Genomic DNA, 21,064 nt, shown 5'->3' with positions numbered 1-21,064 from the left:
TACGTCTCTCTCTTCTCCAGGTGTGACAGGGCAGTGTGTAGTGTCAGGGCTATGGCATCATCAGTGGACCTGTTGTGGCGGTATGCGAACTGTAGAGGGTCCAGTGAGTCGGGTAGTGCAGAGCAGATGAAGTCCCTGACCAGCTTCTCGAAGCATTTGCTTACGATGGGGGTCAGGGCTACAGGTCGCCAGTCGTTCAATGAGGAGATGGAGGATTTGGGTACAGGGACGATGGTGGCCATTTTGAAGCAGGCTGGGACTACAGACAGAGAGAGGGAAAGGTTGAAAATGTGTGTGAACACTCCAGCCAGCTGAGCCGCGCATGACCTGAGGACGCGGCCGGGAATCCCGTCCGGACCAGTAGCTTTGCGTGCGTTCACCTTCCTGAAGCACTTCCGCACATCCTCCTCAGACACAGTGTGCGCACTGACGTCATCCGCGGTGCGCACACTGTCCGGTCTCATGGTGTTCGCTGTGTCGAATCTAGCGTAGAATACGTTTAGATCCTCACACAGAGAGGCCGTGGTCTGCGGTGTGCTGGGTTTCCCTCTAAAGTCTGTGATCGTGTTTAGTCCCTGCCACATACTCCGAGGGTTGTCAAACTGTTGCTCCACCCTGTCCCTGTACTCACGTTTGGCTGCTTTGATCGTCTTCCGGAGTTGGTAATGTGCGTGTTTGTAGTCCGATGTGTTCGCGGAGGCAAAGGCGGTGCTCCGTGCCGCGCGAACATCTCCGTTAATCCAGGGTTTTTGATTTGGGAAGGATTTAACTGTTCTGGATGGGACGGCATCTTCCACGCATTTCCTGATAAATCCACAGACTGAGTCTGTGTATTCATCAATGTCCCTAGCAGCCACGTGAAACATTTCCCAGTCCGCGTGATCAAAACAGTCCCGCAGCGCAGACTCCAATTGGTCCGTCCAACAGTGCACCGCCCTCCGGGTTGGAGCTTCCTGTTTCAGCTTCTGCCTGTAGGCGGGCAGGAGCAGGATGGAGCGGTGATCTGATTGGCCGAATGGGGCGCGGGGGAGGGCTTTGTACGCATCCCGGAAAGAGGTGTAGCAGTGGTCGAGTAGCCGGTTTCCACGCGTGTTAAAATGGATGTGTTGATGGAGTTTTGGTGAGACTTTCTTCAGGTTTCCCTTATTAAAGTCCCCGGTCGTGATAAACGCTGCCTCTGGGTGTGCGGTTTCCTCGCTGCTGATCGCGCTGTACAGTTCCCTGAGTGCACGGTCAGTGTCGGCTTGTGGGGGAATGTAAACAGCCATAATAATCACTGCTGTAAATTCCCTCGGTAGCCAGAATGGCCGGCACTTAATCATCAGGTACTCCAGGTCCGGTGAGCAGAAGGATTTGACCGGGTGCACGTTCGCATAATCACACCAGCTGTTGTTGATCATGAAACACACACCACCGCCTCTGCTTTTCCCAGTAAGATCCTGTGACCTGTCCGCGCGATGCACGGAGAACCCCGGTAGTTGTATTGCGGAGTCCGGTACCTTGTCCGATAGCCAGGTTTCTGTGAGGCAGATCACGCAGCAGTCCCGCATCTCTCGCTGGAATGAGATCCGTGCCCGAAGCTCGCACAGCTTGTTCTCCAGAGACTGCACATTAGCCAGTAATAAACTGGGTAACGGTGGTCTGTTAGTGCGCCGTCTCAGTCGAACCAGAACGCCAGATCTTCTCCCTCTGTGTCGGCGTTTGCGGCCTCCAGGGCCAGAGAACAAAGGCGTCTCAGGTGAGACGCCTTTTACATGCTGTAGTGCCATTTTCGGGAGCATTACAGCATGTAATACATCAATACAAACATCATAGTCCAAATTTTAATAATATGTATGCATTAAGTGCAAAGTAGCTACATAAATTGCAAAAAAGAGAGATTTAGATAGAAGTCAACCAACGGGAAAGTCTGATATACAGTGATTGCCCATTTAGCAGCAGCATAGAGAGAGCAGTGACGTACATGATTTCCACAGCAGTCTGTAGTAGATGTTTTTCTTTTGTGAAAATTTTTTACACTTTTTTATTGAGAAGGTCTCTTCCACAAGGGCTCAAATCTCTCCTTGTGCTCATGACCTCTCAGTCTCTGTTTCCTGCTCTGTCTTTGACAGGTTTGAGCCTGTGACTCTGTCCTTTTTAAAGGAGACTGTTGGTCGTCTTAAGCCTGCAGGGTCTCCAAATGATGATGTCCCTCCTCGACTTTCAAAAGAGGTGTTACCTACAGTTGGTCCTTTGGTTCTTGAGCTGGTAAACCATAGTCTGATGTCAGGTGTTGTCCCTAAAGATTTTAAACATGCAGTAGTCAAACCCCTGATTAAAAAACCTGCTCCTGATCCTACGGTTCTTGCAAATTACAGGCCTATCTCCAAACTACCTTTTCTTTCCAAAATTCTTGAAAAGGTAGTTTACAGCCAAATAACGGCCTTCCTGGAAAAGCAAAATGTGTTAGAGGTTTTCCAATCTGGTTTGAAACCCTTTCATAGCACTGAATCAGCCCTTTTAAAAGTTTTTAATGACATATTTTTAGCGACTGATGCTGGGGACTGTGTTGTTCTTGTGCTTTTAGATTTGACAGCTGCGTCTGATACCGTGGAATATGCCATTTTATTCTCTCGTTTGGAGCACAGGGTGGGCATTAGGGGCACAGCACTGGAGTGGTTCAGGTCCGACTTGGCAGGGTGAACTTTTTGTGTCAGCCTCGGTTACTGTGTGTCGTCCTCCGCTCCCCTCTTGTGTGGTGTCCCACAGGGCTCAGTTCTAGGCCCCCTCCTCTTCTCTTTATATCTGCTTCCTCTTGGTTCTGTACTGAGAAAGCACGGCATTGCTTTCCACTTTTATGCTGATGACTGTCAGATCTATGTCCCTCTAAAGAAAAAAGGCAGATACCTTACACAGCCATTACTTCAGTGTCTCGATGACATTAAGGCTTGGATGTCTGTTAACTTTTTAAAATTCAATGATAAAAAGACCGAGGTGATGGTTTTTGGTAGCCCCACTGAGACCCCCAATGTGTATGTAGATTCCCTGGCCCAGTATGTTACGTCAAAGTGGACTGTGATCTGAAGTTTAATAATCAAATTAAGGCAGTGGTAAAATCTAGCTTCTTTCACCTCAGGCAGCTGCAAAAATAAACCCAATTCTTTCACAGCAGCACTTTGAGACAGTGATCCACGCCTTTGTTAGCACTCTGCTAGATTACTGTAACGCACTTTATATTGGGGTCAGCGCATCATATATTAGTCATCTACAGAGGGTGCAAAATGCCGCAGCTCGTCTTTTAACTGGCACTCGAAAGTTTGAGCACATTTTCCCTGTTTTAGCTTCGCTTCACTGGCTGCCCATTTCTTTTAGGATTCATTTTAAAATTCTTTTATTTGCTTTTAAAGCCCTCCATGGCCTAGCCCCATTGTATCTCTCTGAGCTGCTACAGCCTTATACACCCACCCGCTCTCTCAGGTCAGCTGATCAGCTGCTCCTGAATGTACCCAGGACTGGGCGTAAATTTAGAGGGGATCGTGCTTTTGCTGTAGCAGCTCAAAAACAGAACTGGCCTGTCTAATCTCTAAAGGAAGCTCGTTCCACAGTTTTGAAGTCACTCTTGAAAACCCACCTCTTTACCCTGGCCTTTGACACCACGTGAGATGTTGGTTTTTATTTTTATTTCAGTTGTTTTTAGGTGATTCGATGCTGTTTTATCTTGTTTTAATATAGGGCTGTTTTAATTTTATGTTTTATGTGTTTTATTTATTTATTTTGCTGTTTCTGTACAGCACTTTGTTCCTGTGCTGGGTATTTTAAAGTGCTTTATAAATAAAATTGGATTGAAATTAGATTTAGAGCATTAAAATCAAAATTAATTTATTTGGCCTATGACAGTTTGCGTAGGATCCACTTTCCAGCAACTATGAATTGGATAAGCAGTTAAGAACATTAGTAGATATACAATAAATGTTTTTGATTATAATTTGGAAACACAAAAATATTAAAGCTGTAAAAAATACAACAACAAAAAAAAACCTTTCAGCTTTTACGAACAAGCCATTACAACTGCACTCACTGGCTATTTCATTAGCTACACGCCCCTGGTGCTGGTCTATTGGATCAAGACTTGGTTGATGCTGTTTGAAGTGAGTGAACTGACTGTCATGTTCAAAGAACCATTTTGAGATGATTTAAGACTTGGCATCACCTTTTCCTGCTTTTCCTTTTTTTTGTTGGACTATCCTCTGTAAACCATAGAGGTGGTTGTCTGGGAAAATTCCCTTATATCTGAACAACCAGTCATTGAAATGACCTTTGTTCCCTATCCTGACTCTTGGTTTGAATCTCAGTAGGCTGTTTTGACCGTGTCTGCTGAACTGTTGCCATATAATTGGCTGGTTAGACTATAGTGTTCAACAGTCATACCTAATAAAGTGGCCAGTGTAGTTGTAAATACAACTCTTCAACATTTTAATAATCTCTGCAACAGGATTTGATAATTTTCTTTCCTGCACATGATATCAAAGCGAATCTCATAATTTGAAAATATTCCTATGGTCAGTGGGTTTAACTGAGAAAACATACAAACTGAAAGTGATATTTAAATTCCTTGCTGTCTTTCTCTTTAAGCATCTCATCTGCTGACAACAAGTAATTGTGACAATACTACTACGTGCAACATATACAGCCAGTCTCTAGCCACATAGACATAACGTGATTATCTGAAACAGTGGTGTCCATTTTATTCAAAATTGCAGATCAACATGGTGGCTTCCACACACCAGTGCCTGCCCGGTGTATTTTTACTGGATTAATTCTCAGATTATGAGTGTGCATCAGTTTTGTTGGAAAACATAATTACACACTAATCTATGTATATTTGTAAGTGTCCATGCTGCCTGTCCCTCCACCCAGCAAGGGGACAACGATACCCCATCACCTTTTTAAGGCTGAGGAGTAAAACCTTAAGTTTCCAGCAACTTATGAGGCATTTTAGAAACCTTTTTTTGTAAATGTTCCACGATTACTGTGTCCCCATTAAAAATGAAGACATCTGGACATGCATAATATTTTACAAGACAGCACGATAGTACTACATCTCCATAAATATAGCTTTGTAAAATGAAAGTAGCAAAAATAAATGTGCATTCATAGTGTGCTTCTTTTTCCACTTCTGCTTTGGGCCAGTGTTTTTAGAAGTTTTCTCACCCCACCGCTACCATCATCTTTTGCGTGTCCTTCGGTACGTCCATGAAATTCCTCTGTGGTCTTCCCCTTTTACAGCTCTAGTATCAGCATCCTTTTCCATTATATCCACCATGCCTCTTGTGCACTTGTGCTCCTTTTGTGCTCTTCTCTTCAAACCATCTCAGCCTTGCCTCTCTTTGTCCTCCAAACTGCTCATATCGAGCTGTTTGTCTGATGTCCACTCATTTCCAATTCTTTCTAGTCTAATCACTTCTAATAAAATTCTTAGAAACTTCAGCTCTGCCACTTCCAGGTGGGCCTCCCATATTTCTGTCAGGGCCACGTCTCCAAATCATACATCCAAAACACGTCTCACTAAGTTGTAAACCGTAATATTCTCTTTAGCTGCTATCCTTCTCTCTCCACCTCTCTTGTGGGGCTGTCAGTTGCTTTGTATGGTTGACCCCAGATATTTAAACTCATCTGCTGTCACTGCCTCTGCTCCTTGCATCTTTACTCTTACAACTATCTCCCACTCATTTAAACACATGCATTCTGTCTTTCACTCCTCTTCTCCACAGCACATACCTCCACCTTTCTAGGCTCTTTTCCATCCATGTACTGTCAGTACATTTAAAGCTCTAGCTTTCATCACGTTAACTTGCTGCAGCTCAATCTGTCTTTCTAGCGAGTTGCCTACATTATATGTAGGCGATCCTTACTTAGTGTCCAGTTAAGCATGCAGCTGATAAAAAGCCTTTTCCTTTGCTTTTGCCACCCCTCTCTCTATGGTGTACTAAAAATGAATTACTCAGTAATTAGTATGACTTACAGTGTACTTAAATAGGACAAGAAATACCGAACATATAAAGGCTAATTTAATCATGGAGCCCTGCTCTCAAAATCTGATGTAGATTGTAACACTGTCTGTGAAGCTGGATTTAAGAAAGAACTGCTTAAAGTTAAAAATTGAGAACATGTGTGGCGCTGTCTTCTGTCTGTACGTTACGTCATGTGGTTGGTTGGTTGCAGCTAATAGACTGACATTAGTTTATCTTGGCTAACTACTGACAGAATCGATAACTCTGAGGAAAATAACGACACTAAAACTAAAAATCAGTTTAAGAGGATCGCTCCATGATGTAATTTAGCTTTTTATATGTAGTGCTTCATGTCATGTTTAAGATTTCCTACAGTGCAATTTCTGTCTCTGTTCCTGTAAAACACCTAGATGTTATGCAAGATTAAGTCACCCCAAAAAGAAAAGCGTACTTAATGTAAAATGGGAAAATATTGATTGTTTTTTCTGAAATTACGATAAAATTTATTTAAGTATGACATAATTAAAATTACTTTAGATTAGATTAGATAGAACTTTATTAATCCCTCGGGTGGGTTCCTCTGGGAAATTCGATTTCCAAAAAAGCACAGCACCGACAGAAGTTACAGAATATTATATATATATATATATATATATATATATATATATCAGAATACTTTATTGATCCCTGGGGGAAATTATTTTTTGTTACAGTGCTCCATTTTAAACCAACATTAAGACAAGACAGACAATACGCTAACTAAGAATAGTACAATATATACACACACACACATGTATGTATGTATGTATGTATGTATGTATGTATGTATGTATGTATGTATGTATGTATGTATGTATGTATGTATGTATGTATGTATGTATGTATGTATGTATGTATGTATGTATGTATGTATGTATGTATGTATGTATGTATGTATGTATGTATGTATGTATGTATGTATGTATGTATGTATGTATGTATGTATGTATGTATGTATGTATGTATGTATGTATGTATGTATGTATGTATGTATGTATGTATGTATGTATGTATGTATGTATGTATGTATGTATGTATGTATGTATGTATGTATGTATGTATGTATGTATGTATGTATGTATGTATGTATGTATGTATGTATGTATGTATGTATGTATGTATGTATGTATGTATGTATGTATGTATGTATGTATGTATGTATGTATGTATGTATGTATGTATGTATGTATGTATGTATGTATGTATGTATGTATGTATGTATGTATGTATGTATGTATGTATGTATGTATGTATGTATGTATGTATGTATGTATGTATGTATGTATGTATGTATGTATGTATGTATGTATGTATGTATGTATGTATGTATGTATGTATGTATGTATGTATGTATGTATGTATGTATGTATGTATGTATGTATGTATGTATGTATGTATGTATGTATGTATGTATGTATGTATGTATGTATGTATGTATGTATGTATGTATGTATGTATGTATGTATGTATGTATGTATGTATGTATGTATGTATGTATGTATGTATGTATGTATGTATGTATGTATGTATGTATGTATGTATGTATGTATGTATGTATGTATGTATGTATGTATGTATGTATGTATGTATGTATGTATGTATGTATGTATGTATGTATGTATGTAAAAAAATAAAAAAAAAAGTGGGCTACTGGAACAAGAAGGCATCGGTGGGCAAGGGACGAAAACAGGGCGTTGTTGGAATGCTACTACGCAAGTAACCCCGGCGGAAGGGGCTACATGAATAGGATGAGGGACCTATGGATTCTTCGATACCCAACATCCACAATGACGGCGAAACAACTAGTAGCTCAGTGTTCCAACATTCGAAAGAAGGGACTGCTCTCACAGCTAGAGATTGACGAGGTACAACACAAATGCTACGGCAAGGAGGAGTCAGGACGCCAGGTCAGGGGGGAGATATCATCACCCCCACCCGAGATTGGGTACATAGCCCCAAGTGCGATAGGAGAAGGATCGTTGAGTGCGAGAGGAACTGACCTGAAAAATAGGATCATGGCCAAGCTTGAAACCTGGATCCCCCGTAGCCGGTTACCAAGATTACGTGAAGTACCCTCAGAAGGTCTGCTAGATGATGTTAATGCAGCACTACGGACAATACCTACAACCACGGTTACCGACACTAACAAGCTGATCTACAATACGGCAGCAGTGATCAGTGAGATGCTTGGCTACAAGTTGAACAGCCACAAGGGGCAGTACCCTCCATGGAGAAGGAGGCTAGAGGGCAAGATCAAAGTAGCACGGAGGGAGGTTAGCCAACTAACGGAGTTGCAGAAAGGTGCGACAAATAAGGTGCCTAAGAAATACAGCAAGCTGTCCATACCTGAGGCCTTGGAAACTGCCAAGCAAAGACTCACAGCCTTGGCCAGCCGCTTGAGGAGGTACACCAGAGAGATAGAAGGCAGGAGAATAAACCAGCTGTTCTCCACAGAACCAGCAAAGGTGTACTCTCAGTGGCAAGGGAACAATAAGAGAACAGCACCACCAAGGCTGGAGACAGAACAATACTGGAAGAGCATATGGGAGAAGGATGCAACCCATAACGGCAATGCTCAGTGGCTAGAGGATCTGAGGGCAGACCACAGCGACCTCCCTGAACAGGGTCCAGTAACCATCACAGTGGCAGATATCCAAGAAAGGGTCTCCAGTATGAAGAGTTGGACAGCACCAGGGCCCGACATGGTTCACACCTACTGGCTGAAGAAGCTGACTGCACTCCACGAGCGTCTGGCAGCACAAATGAACCAGCTGCTAGTTAACGAAAGACACCCGGAATGGCTAACTGAAGGCCGGACGGTCCTGATCCCCAAGGACCCCAAGAAGGGACCGGTCCCCTCCAACTACCGACCAATAACCTGCCTCAGTACTACATGGAAGCTCCTGTCAGGTATCATATCGGCTAAGATGAACAGGCACATGGGTCAATACATGAGCGGGACACAGAAAGGAATTGGCAAGAATACCAGAGGTGCAAAACACCAGCTACTGGTAGACAGAACAATCAGCCGAGACTGCAAGACCAGACTGACCAACCTGTGCACTGCCTGGATTGATTACAAGAAGGCCTATGACTCAATGCCCCACAGCTGGATACTGGAATGCCTAGAATTGTACAAGATCAATGGGACCCTAAGAGCCTTCATCAGGAACTCAATGGGGATGTGGCGTACAACACTAGAGGCCAACTCCAAGCCCATAGCACAAGTTACCATCAAGTGCGGGATCTACCAAGGAGATGCTCTGTCCCCACTGCTGTTCTGCATAGGCCTGAACCCCCTCAGTGAGATCATTAACAAGACTGGCTACGGATACCGACTACGGAACGGAGCAGTTGTCAGCCACCTCCTGTACATGGATGACATCAAGCTGTATGCCAAGAGTGAACGAGACATCGATTCACTGATCCACACTACCAGGCTATACAGCAATGACATTGGAATGTCGTTCGGACTGGAGAAGTGTAGTCGGATGGTAACAAAGAGAGGGAAGGTAGTCAGAACTGAGGGGATTGAACTACCAGAAGGCAACATTGCAGACATAGAGGACAGTTACAAGTACCTGGGGATCCCGCAGGCAAATGGGAATCATGAAGAGGCCGCTAGAAAGGCTGCAACCACCAAGTACCTGCAGAGGGTCAGGCAAGTCCTGAGGAGTCAGCTGAATGGTAAGAACAAGATCCGGGCCATCAACACATACGCCCTGCCCGTGATCAGATACCCTGCTGGGGTAATAAGCTGGCCAAAGGAGGAGATAGAAACCACTGACATAAAGACAAGAAAGCTCCTTACCATGCATGGAGGGTTTCACCCCAAGTCCAGCACCCTGAGGCTGTACGATAAGCGGAAGGAAGGGGGCCGGGGACTGGTGAGTGTCAGCACCACAGTCCAGGATGAGACAAGGAACATCCAAGAATACATTGGGAAGATGGCCCCAACTGACCGAGTGCTCAGTGAATACCTCAGGCAGCAGAAACCCAAGAAAGAGGAGGGAGACGAGGAACCATCATGGAAGGACAGGCCCCTGCACGGTATGTACCACCGGCAGATAGAGGAGGTGGCTGATATCCAGAAATCCTACCAGTGGCTGGACAAAGCTGGACTGAAAGACAGCACAGAGGCACTAATCATGGCAGCACAAGAACAAGCTCTGAGCACAAGATCCATAGAGGCTGGGGTCTATCACACCAGGCAAGACCCCAGGTGCAGGCTGTGTAAAGATGCCCCAGAGACAATCCAGCACATAACAGCAGGGTGCAAGATGCTAGCAGGCAAGGCATACATGGAACGCCATAACCAAGTGGCCGGCATAGTGTACAGGAACATCTGTGCTGAGTACAACCTGGAAGTCCCGAGGTCAAAATGGGAGATGCCCCCAAGGGTGGTGGAGAATGACCGAGCTAAGATCCTGTGGGACTTCCAGATACAGACGGACAAAATGGTGGTGGCTAACCAACCGGACATAGTGGTGGTAGACAAACAGAAGAAGGCGGCCGTAGTGATCGATGTAGCGGTTCCGAATGACAGCAATATCAGGAAGAAGGAACACGAGAAGCTGGAGAAATACCAAGGGCTCAGAGAAGAGCTCGAGAGGATGTGGAGGGTGAAGGTAACGGTGGTCCCCGTGGTAATCGGAGCACTAGGTGCGGTGACTCCCAAGCTAGGCGAGTGGCTCCAGCAGATCCCGGGAACAACATCGGAAATCTCTGTCCAGAAGAGCGCAGTCCTGGGAACAGCTAAGATACTGCGCAGGACCCTCAAGCTCCCAGGCCTCTGGTAGAGGACCCGAGCTTGAAGGATAAACCGTCCGCAGGGGCGTGCTGGGTGTAAATATATATATAAATAAATACAGAGACAATATAAATAAAATATACGAAGGGGATAAATAGAATAAATAGGAATAAAAATAAAAATACAAGTGAATTGCACATTTCAAGTATTGAGTCTATTGCACCGTTGACTATTTACAAAAGTATTGCACAAAAGGTATTGCACAGTGAGGTGAAGAGGCACTACAGCTTAGTTGTTCCCAGTTTATGACTTACAGCGTGCTTAAAGTTATTTGCAGTGCAATGTGTCTTTTCTTGTAAAGTATCTGTAAGTATCCATAAGTACCTCCAAATTACATTTAATTACAGGGTAATTGTGCCCTTAGTTGCTCGTATTATAAAGTCACCCCTGATGCTGAATTGAAGTGGAAGAAAATAGATAGCTGACTGTGTTGCTTGGATAAAAATCACAATATATCAGAAACTCTCTAAGAAGACGCTGAAATGACAGTTGTGCCAAATGTCTGAGATTTGGTTCTTATTAGGTGTACTTGTATGATTAATACTGGTCGCTGAATAGCTTATTCAGCTCTTGTTGTGAAGGAAAAGTTAGCTGGACCCTAGAGCAGTGGATATTGGATAGGTTGATCATACGGTTAACAGACAGCCTTTAGTTCTCATATCCACACCTCTGAAAAGGCTCCAGAGAAACCTCACCACTACTACTCTTCATGTGAAGAAAGTCACAAGTATTAAAATCACATGTGGTTTTAGTTAAACGTTTAGACAATGAAATGAAGAGCTGCGTGTGATCTGCAGTGAAGTAAAGCTAATTTTAGCCTCATCAGTTGCGTACCTTTTTATATACTAAACAATATCAAAAGATCAGATCAGAAATTAGAAAATGCCACTAATTCTTTACATGAATTTATTGAGGAAAATGAATATTACATCACTGTAATGCTGGGATGGTGGAGCCACTCAGGATTCAGGATTTTATGTATATAGTTTAAGCAGCAGGTAAATCCATTAAAAGCTTTATTAGACATGTGGTCGTGGAGAGTATGAGCTGAGCAGATAAGTTGTCAAATGATGTTAATATGGTGGCGAGGCAGCAGAATGTACAAGAACTTGCAAGAGTGGCAGTGAATCTGCAATGACCACCATAAATCACCAATTATGAACATGCACTGTTTAAGTAGCAACATCAGTCACAGCAGTGAATGCCTTTGTGTCATCTATCTGCCACATTTTCATCTCCTATTTGTCATCCTTCTGTGCATTTGCAGAAATGGATGTCCCCAACTGGGACTGTCATCATTCTTCCACTACACAGTCAGTGCTTTTGTTCTTGACGCCTCTAGAAGTTTAGCACTCCTGGCAACTTCATAAGAAAAACATCAGAAGTCATATTCCAGGAGTGCTATGATTAGCGTTTAGATTAAATTACTTTTTTAAGTTACCCATGTGCAGACCGTAGTTCTGCAATTAAGACAAACTAAAAGTGTTATCAATAGTCTTAGGTCATCTTTACAAATGACGTAACTAAGCATGTGGATTTGACGTCTTGTTGTTACTAAGTGCAGTTATTTTCAATCTTTTCAAGATTAAAAAGATGCATACTTGATGTATTACGTGTTTTTCCACTACAATGGTTAAAATGGCTTTATCTTAACCACCAAGTATAAATTGCTGTGACAATAATAAGCTGTGATATTAATGATTGAAGTGGAACAAATATGACCCAAGTGTCCATTTTGCGCTGTGTTTGGATAGGTTACAGTCTGGCAGAAACCCAGATGCCTAAAAGCTTACTGAACTGTTATTTAAATTGTTCAAACTCATTGTTTAAATGTGTACTTTTAAACTTCTTTATCTGTCTGATGAAGCTTGTTAACCAAACTGCTCTATATTGTCAGTGGAGACATTTTCTCGTTCTTACACCCTGGCAGACTTTAGTTTTAATTAAAGAGATGGCCTCAGCAAGCCCTTGTGCTTTGGTCACCTGCCCCTCCCATCTATCAGGTTTCCCTCTGGAGATGCTCCTTCAGCGATGCAGGCAGAGTGAGAATGCTCAGATTAGAGCTTCCTTGGGGAAAACCTTGTCTGTTTAGTGAGAGACTGAATCCCTGCGAGATAAGTTTTCTAATTAACCTGCGTGGCAGCACTACACCTGAGATGCAGGGGAGGCTTGAATGTATCTGCTGCCGCTTTTCACCTACCATACACAACAGGTTCCCTTTTCCCTTCTCTGCTTTGAGGAAACTTGCAAAGGACTGCTTCAGCTAATATTGTTGAGACCAAACCCTCAGGCAAAAACAAACAGATGTTCAATAAATGCTCACTGTGCTTTCTGTTGCATCAAGTTAGTGGGTAAAATTGTTTAGCTAAAATGCTTCTTCAACTACGATGAAACCTGTTTGTACAAATAGAGCACTTGGTGAGCTGTTATTCACTCTTTGTATTTATTAGTTAGTTTCTGATGTTGGTGCGTATGGACGAACCCAGACTTTAACCTTCTGAGTCTGATCAAAATCACTACCCTTTCAGCTTGTTCGTGGCCAAAAGTGTCCACCAACAGATTAGGTCTGTAATTTTAATAATTTTTTGTTTTTTTTGCCATTTTTTCCCCACAAAGCTTTTTAACTAACTCCAGTTCTTTTCATAAATATAAAATAGTTATTACTTAAATTACATTTTTAACCCTTTAAACACCAGTTTGTTTGTCCACTGTACTAGGTGGAAGACAACCTCAAATCTCACAGTTTTATATATTTGCAGTAGGGTTGGGTTTTGATTATCGATTAAAATCGATTCTGGATTGGATAACGTGATATCGATTCATTAAAATCCTGAATCGATTTTTAAATATAAATTTATTTTGTCCAAACCGCCAGAATCTCAGGTTAAACCTCACAAAATTTCTACAACCGCCAAACAGCTAAAACAGTAAATGAGAGCTGGTACACAGATTCTGCACAAAGACGTAAACACAAAACGCGGACCCAACGCATCCGAATCAGTGAGCTGTCGCCTTTCTCACCTGACGGCACATACACACGGACACGCCATTGGGGCTGAAAGCCGACAGCTCACTGATTTTGAAAAGGTGGCAGGTGCTTTGTGTATCTGCGCTAGATTCTGAAGCTGCAGGTTTTATCTCCCTCCAACCAAAATTGATTGAACCAGCAGAGAAAGTAGATCGAAACTATGATTCACATTTCGCTTCACATAAACATCGTCAGGAATTTCCTCTTACTTTTGCTGTTTTGCTTCCACCATGATAAAATCACACTTCCGACATGTAATTGATTCACATCAACATTGATTATAATGCATTATTTTTGTGCAGGGAGAGCAAAAACATAAAAACTCCCTCTCAGCTTGTTCGTGGCCAAAAATGGCCACCCCTTGTTTACATTTACAAAATGCTATAAAATTAATATATATTAAAAAAAAATAATCCACTTTCATTGACTTAATTTTTTAAATTGGCAGCAGTGTTATTCAGGAAAATTAAAATTTCATTCAAATTCAGAATTTTAACCCTTTAAATGCCAGTTAAATCACATAATTGTAATTATTTACATAGGGATAAAATCATAAAATCTATTTTTTTTTTTAAATAATACATGCAAAATGATTTCTTTTCTAACCATGGTGGAGGTTTGATGCATAGCAATAATTAAAAGTATTAATGAGTTTTATGCATCTTTGTTTTTTGTGCAGTGACAGAAAAACAAAAAAATACAAAAAAATGGGCACCTCCTGTTTACGTTCACAAAATGCTATAAAATTAATATATATTAAAACATTTTTCTACTTTCATTGACTTGATTTTTTTAAATTAACACTGGTCCTAGTCATGAAAACCAAACTATAATTCAAATTCAGAAATTATACCCTTGCATACCAGTCAGATTACGTATTATTACTACGCTTTTGGGTGAAAATAGCAATGTTCAAAGTTCACATTTTTTAGCATATGAATGATGAAACCTCTTTTTTTTTTTTTTTTAATCATCATTGCAGGGCAGTACCAGTAACAGTAACAATTATTTATTTTTACGTTATTTAATTTTTTTGGATGAATGGCCAAAAAGAAAATCACACATGGTGTGCTAGTGGCCAGAAAGGCAATTTAATGACCAAATAACCACAAAAATGATCAAAATTTATATTCCAGTGTGTGTGCTTCTGTATGCATCCTCATTAGCAGCAAGATGTGCTAACCACAGTAGAGTGGTTTTTGTAGGCACACTTTCTAAACCTGAGGGGCTGCTGTTCCTGGAGGTGCACCTTTTGCACCTTCTTCTCATTTTGATGGTGGGGTGTGGGTCACACTCTGGTTCAGACTACTGTGTCTTGATATCAATGGCAGAAATGGTTGAGAATCAGGGACAAGGGTGTCCTGAAATTGTCGAGGTCACCAGCATGTGCCCCAGCTCTCCCAGGATCACTCTTCATTTGTAGGTTGTAGAGGACTCCCCCACTTCAGTGAAGTTGTTTCCAGTGGGACAAAGGCATTGTATCCCAAGACATCCAGGAGATTGGAGAAAAGAGCCATCAGCCATCAGTTAGTTTTCCTTCTACAACTCAAGGTGCCAGCATCCTCTCTAAGTTATCCAAGCTGTATTTGTGCCTATTGTAGTCCAGGATTGCTTCTTGCTTCCAGGCTTCCTCTAATCCCCATCACTAACTGCTGGTTCCTTGTGCGTTGTGGTCAAAAGAAGCACATTCCTCTGTTGCTTTAGCATGTGGGATATCGCCGTGGTAGTTTTGGTGAAGCCAAAGACAGACAACAAAATCTTCCACTGTTGCAACTGGAGGAGCTGGGGAGGAAGCTCTGGGTTGTTTCCCCTGTCCCAGTTTTCATCTGAGGAGTTCCTCTGCCAATGTGACCGAAGGAAAGACGTTGTCCTTGGAGCTCCTCCGTCAGTTGGAGTCTGAACCCCATGCCTTTTTTTACTTCCTGAGAACTTCCAGTGTTGTCATCCAACATGCTATGTATTGCTTTATTCTGGTTAAGGCTCACATCTCCACTTCATCTACAATCCTCACGCCTTCGCCTCCCGTGCAGGTTCGTAAGGGTGCACAGCAGCTAAAAGACCGCCTTTGTTTTAAAAAAGTCAAAAGTAGATCTCAGGCTGCTAATGCAGGAAACTGCATACAGGGTGAGCCCTGGTTTGATACCAGTAGGTATTGGATTGTAGAGCAGTCTCTCTTCAGTTAGTGGGACCCACACGGTTTTCCGGTTGTAACAAAATAGTTTTATGAAATATTATCTAATAGCAAAAGACACCCCCCCCCCCCCCCCAAAGAAAAAACAAACAAACAAACAAACAAAAAAACGAAAAGACAAAAACAAAAACCCCAGAAGAGGATTCCGGCACTAGCTAGTACTCATCATGGTAATGTGGTCAGCCTCTTTGGAGATTGTCCTCTCATCATCTGGAGAGGAAGTTTCTTCATCTTGGGCAGATGTCTTTTCTTCAAGGACAGATGACTGCTGCTGTCCTTGCTCTCTGACCAGATCATATAGACAGTGCTTGTAGCAGTGATGACCTTCTTGCCATATTGCCAGAATAAATGATCTGGAAGTGCTACTGCTGTAAGTAAGCCTGTCTGCACCTGCATAAACTCCAGGACACGTTTATAAATAGTGTTTGTTGTCGTTTGCGCTGCAGCTGCAGCTTTGAACTCTGCAAAATGTCCTTTGATCGGGTTTTCTTTTTTTTGGGAGTTGATATTTTGGGTATGGTATCTTTTCATGAAAAATACAAGAGTAAAAGTGCTTTTAACATGTGCTTCAAAGCTAAGTTTGACTGGGAACCTCAAAGCTCAACAGTCTGCATCGACAGAAATTCACTGCAACCTGTGTAATATTTGATGCGTCATAATTTATTCCAGTCTATCTTGCAAATACATGTTTGTGCTGCAATGTCATGCACAAGCACAAACTATTAGATCCTTAAGATCAAACCTATGTCAAAATTGTGTCATTCTTTTGGTCTGTTGGAGTGTGATAAGCCATCAAAGGCCGCTACTAGAAACTAGGAATATTACATGAGCATCTTCCTTGGGGGGCTCAACCCGGGGTAGCGGTCATGGCCTATTAGGGGCTCTATTGGCTCTTAGGTGATTGTTTCCTCGTGGCTGGGGCGAGGGGAGGGTCTGTGCTGACAGATGTGGGTTACTGACCTGGTAGCCTGGCTGTAAGTAAATCCGTTGGGTATCTTTCTTCGCCTTTAGACAATAATTCTGATGGCAAACGGGACAGGCAAAAAAAAAAAAAAGGAATACTACATTAAATTGCTTGTTTGGCCAAAAATGGGTAAATGATGTAATTTGGTAAAAAAAACTTTAAAAACTACAATTTTCATGTGTTGAGTTTAGAATGAAAGAAAATTTACCTAAATTGTATGATTTAGTACTGTCAATAACAAGGAATCAAAAAAGGTGGTTATAATGGGTTTCAATTGGCCAAAAATGGCCACGATAGAGCCAAGAGGAACAATTTGGTGTATAGTGAATATTATTGACATTATTAAGGAGCTGATGTTGAAAATTGAAAAATCTTTAAAAAAATGTAGACCTTTGGGAAGTTTCATTCCATTTGCATTAACAGAATGGAAATGGTTGAAAAAAATAAAAGTGAAGTGGCCACAAATGGCCAGGATAGAGCCAAAAGTGTTAATCTGGATTGGACCCACAGTATCCCACCTAAGATTGTGAGACCACTGGGCATTCTGTGGGTTGTCAGGAACAGCAAGCGACACAGGCGGCGGAGGAAGAGGAAACAGAAGCAGGGATGCAGAGCTGGCAGTCATGTCCAGCTGCGAAAGCAGCAGCACAAACCCCCGTTTCCATCAATCTACCTCACCGATGCCAGATCCCTCTCAAACAACACGGAAGAACTTTAATCAGAGATTTACTATAGCTGTTTTGTCCAGGAGTGTTGTCTATTGATTGAATCCAGGCTCCATCCACAAGTCCCCAATGCCTAAGTGGAGCTACTGCTCCAGACCTTAAAGCTCCGGGACTGCAACAAAGACTTTGGAAGGGGTGGGGGGTTCTGTGATTATATACTCCAGGTCTGTTGACATAACCACAGAATTATAGATGGTAATTGCTTACCAGACTTAAAGGCCATGTCAATTAAATTCAGACCCTATATCTACCTCGTGAACTAATGGTGGCTATAGTTAACATTGTTTACTTTTTCCCCTGATGCTAAGCCCAAAAGGGATCATAAAGCCCAAAAGAGATAAGGAATGTTACTCCAAATTTCTAAACAGCAGAGACTTCAACAAAGTCTGGCTCTAGAGGCCAACCCAACCCAAAGATATTTATTTATTAGGTCCTGCAAATTATCTGAATTTCCCAAGAATATGGTGGAAAATTCTAAAGGAATATTATTTACCTTAAATATACTGATTAAAGCTTTGTTGAGCCATAAGAGTTTAATATTTGGGCTGTCCCAAAATATGTGCCAATACACGACATAACCTCCAACAGTTCAATGTACCTGTGTCAAGATGTACCATTTGCTTTGGAGTTATGAAAAAACACATCAGACGATGACTTTTGATTCATGGGTTTTCAGTCATCTCAAGATGTATATCTAAATTCGTATGAGCTAAAATTGCTTGGGTTGGTGGGTCGTTCATCATTGAGAGTTCAATGTCTTTCCATTTAGCATGAAATTTTGTTGAACACATATTATTATATAATGTCTCCATAGTCATGTTTCCAGAGAGGAATCACCAGTCTTACTAAAATATCAGATTTGTAAAACAATCCGAGATCTTCGGTCATCATCATATCTCTCCTGAACACCTGAAGCTTCTCAAGTGGATCTCTTCTTGATCTGGGGTGGCTGTAGGTTTTAGCACAGTGTTGTCATCATTTCTCTTGTTGCTTTGGCGCCATCCTTACATAGGTGAGTCCACGACCCCTTCATAAAACACCTCTTTCTTCTGTCATGCTCTCCAAAGAACCTCTTCTTTCATAATTAGTGTTGATGCCGATTGTAGCACTGTCTCGGTCTCTTAGATTCCTCCTTCTGCCTTCTTAACCCCACGTTTAATATCCGCATATTGTTCGTTGTTATCTTTTCTGAAGTCACAAAGCTCTTTCAGGATTATTCAGGAGTGTGGGCTCAGCTGTATCCATGCCTGCTGTGGCTAACATTAGCTCAGTTGAATGGCTCAGACCCACATGGCTTTTCTCTGTCAAGTTATGACTCTCATACTTCTTGTGATAACCTTTGTTTCCATTTTCAAAAACAATCTTCAATATTGACAAAAATAGTACCATCAGGGGTCATTTAAACCAAACAAAAAAAAACCTATTGGGAGCTCGTCATTCTGTTGTGGGCGGATGCCTAGAGCAGTTCTGTCTTCACCTTCAGGTTTCTGGGTGCCCATATCTCCGCAAATCTCACTTGGACACCATCACCATGGTAAAGAATGGTGGTATGGAGGGACATGGGACACAAGATCAATTGTGATTAAGAATAACTGATTAAATGCAGAGTGGATTATAAACACATGGAGAGTGAAAAAAGATGATTGAAGAAGAAACAGTGCATCATGGGAAGCCTCCAGCAGCCAGACCTTGTATGTGATGACAAAGGTTTTAAATTCAATATTATTTAGTATTTAGCACCGAGCAAATGAAGAGAAGCCAGTATGGGCAAACTGTGCTCTCTTTCTAGTCCCTGACAGTACTCTTGCTGCAGCATTTTGGATTAACTGAAGGCTTTTTAGGACATCCTGATAATAATGAATTACAGTAGTCGAGCCTAGAAGTAATAAATGCATGAACTAGTTTTTCAGCACTCACTCTGAGACAGGATATTTCTAATTTTAGAGATACTGGAAGAAAGTAAATGGATGAAAGCAGTTCTACATATTTGTTCAGTATGCACAATGAAGGGCACATCCTGCTCAAAATCGCTCACAGTGTAAATAGAAGCAAAGGTATTGCTATCCAGAATAAGCATCTGGTTAGACACAATATTTTTATTTTCTGAATTTAGAAACAGAAAATTAGAGGTCATCTGTCTTTATGCGTTTAGATTTCTGCCACATCCTTTGGTGATCAATGAAGCTATGTATCATCTGCCTAGCAGTGAAAATGTATGCTATCCTATGCACTGAAGGACATGTCCTGGTTCTCAAAGTGTTGCTAGAAGTCTGGGCACAATTTTTCTAACTAGTACAATAAGGGTAGGGTACAATAACCTCAGTTTTATCTGCAATTAGAAGGAGAGAAATTAGAGGTTATCCAAGTCTTTATGTCTTCAAGATATTTCTTGGATTTAACTGAGTGAGGTCTATCATATGGCTTTGTGGAGATACCAGGATATCATCTGTATTACAATGAAAATGTAAGCTCTCCCTTCTAATAATACTGCCTAAGGGAAACCTCTGAAGTATCTGCTTGCAGGACCCACTGCAAACAGATACTTGTTGGGCTACAAGTAGCCCAACTCCTGGAGTTGAAAAACTGGGGGGGGGGGGGGGGGGGATATGAAAAACCATTTCTGTTTTGGGGGTTGTCTCATTCTTGCCATTCTAGTGCAAATGTTGTTCATTTTCAAAGCATCTGGGAACCCCCTGCTACTTAACTGACTACATCAATATTTCAGAAATTTAACTGACTTGAATACTATGATCAGCTGTGTATTCCTTTTTCAAAGAAAATCTTATTTGTCTTAGTTTTTATAAAATCTACTTCGCAGTGAAGTATAAGTTACTTTTCATGTATATTAAATATTCATCAAACTTTTTGTGTGTGTGTTTCTTTTTTCTATTTTTTGGTAGAAATTAAATACTCCACCAATCTTGAAGGCCCCAAAAGAAAGGAAGCCCAGCAAGAAGGAAGGAGGCACCCAAGGGAAGGCATCTAGTCTGCCAGCGATCCTCTACAGGTAAACACACAATAGCTTTGAGTCATGATGGAGCGAGAAAGGCAAAGGTTAATGAAATGGGTAAAATGTTAGGACGAGGATTGTTTTTTTATCCGTCATCTTCAGTGCTTTGAAATAGGAGAATTTATCTGAATCTGATACATTTAGCTCAAATAAGTATTTGATACTTGTTCTTGTCATTCTGCCTATGGGCACCGCAGTCATTTTTTATTTTTATTTTTTTTGTTCAGTCTTAAAGCTTTAATTCAAGGAGTTAAGAAAAGCATTGCATTAATTGGTTTGGAATTGGAGCCATTTTCACTCCTTAGCC

The 21,064-nt window shown here is 41.6% G+C and overlaps 1 protein-coding gene across 2 annotated transcripts in view; it reads left to right on the top strand.

Moving 5' to 3' along the window:
• The window catches only part of phf14 (PHD finger protein 14), a 145,612-nt gene that overhangs the window by 32,869 nt on the left and 91,679 nt on the right, over positions 1-21,064 (top strand). For both annotated transcript variants that reach the window (XM_085378074.1, XM_085378075.1), the window contains exon 12: positions 20,648-20,754. In XM_085378074.1, coding sequence (XP_085234200.1) covers positions 20,648-20,754 — 107 coding nt within the window. The remainder of the gene's footprint in view (positions 1-20,647; positions 20,755-21,064) is intronic.

Source organism: Diplotaxodon limnothrissa, linkage group LG18 (assembly GCF_057381915.1).
Source record: "Diplotaxodon limnothrissa isolate DT_005_m linkage group LG18, D_limnothrissa_male_GT1.1, whole genome shotgun sequence".
Lineage (NCBI taxonomy): Eukaryota > Metazoa > Chordata > Actinopteri > Cichliformes > Cichlidae > Diplotaxodon > Diplotaxodon limnothrissa.
The sequence above is the reverse complement of the archived record's forward strand: the minus strand, read 5'-3'. Positions and strand labels throughout refer to the sequence as shown.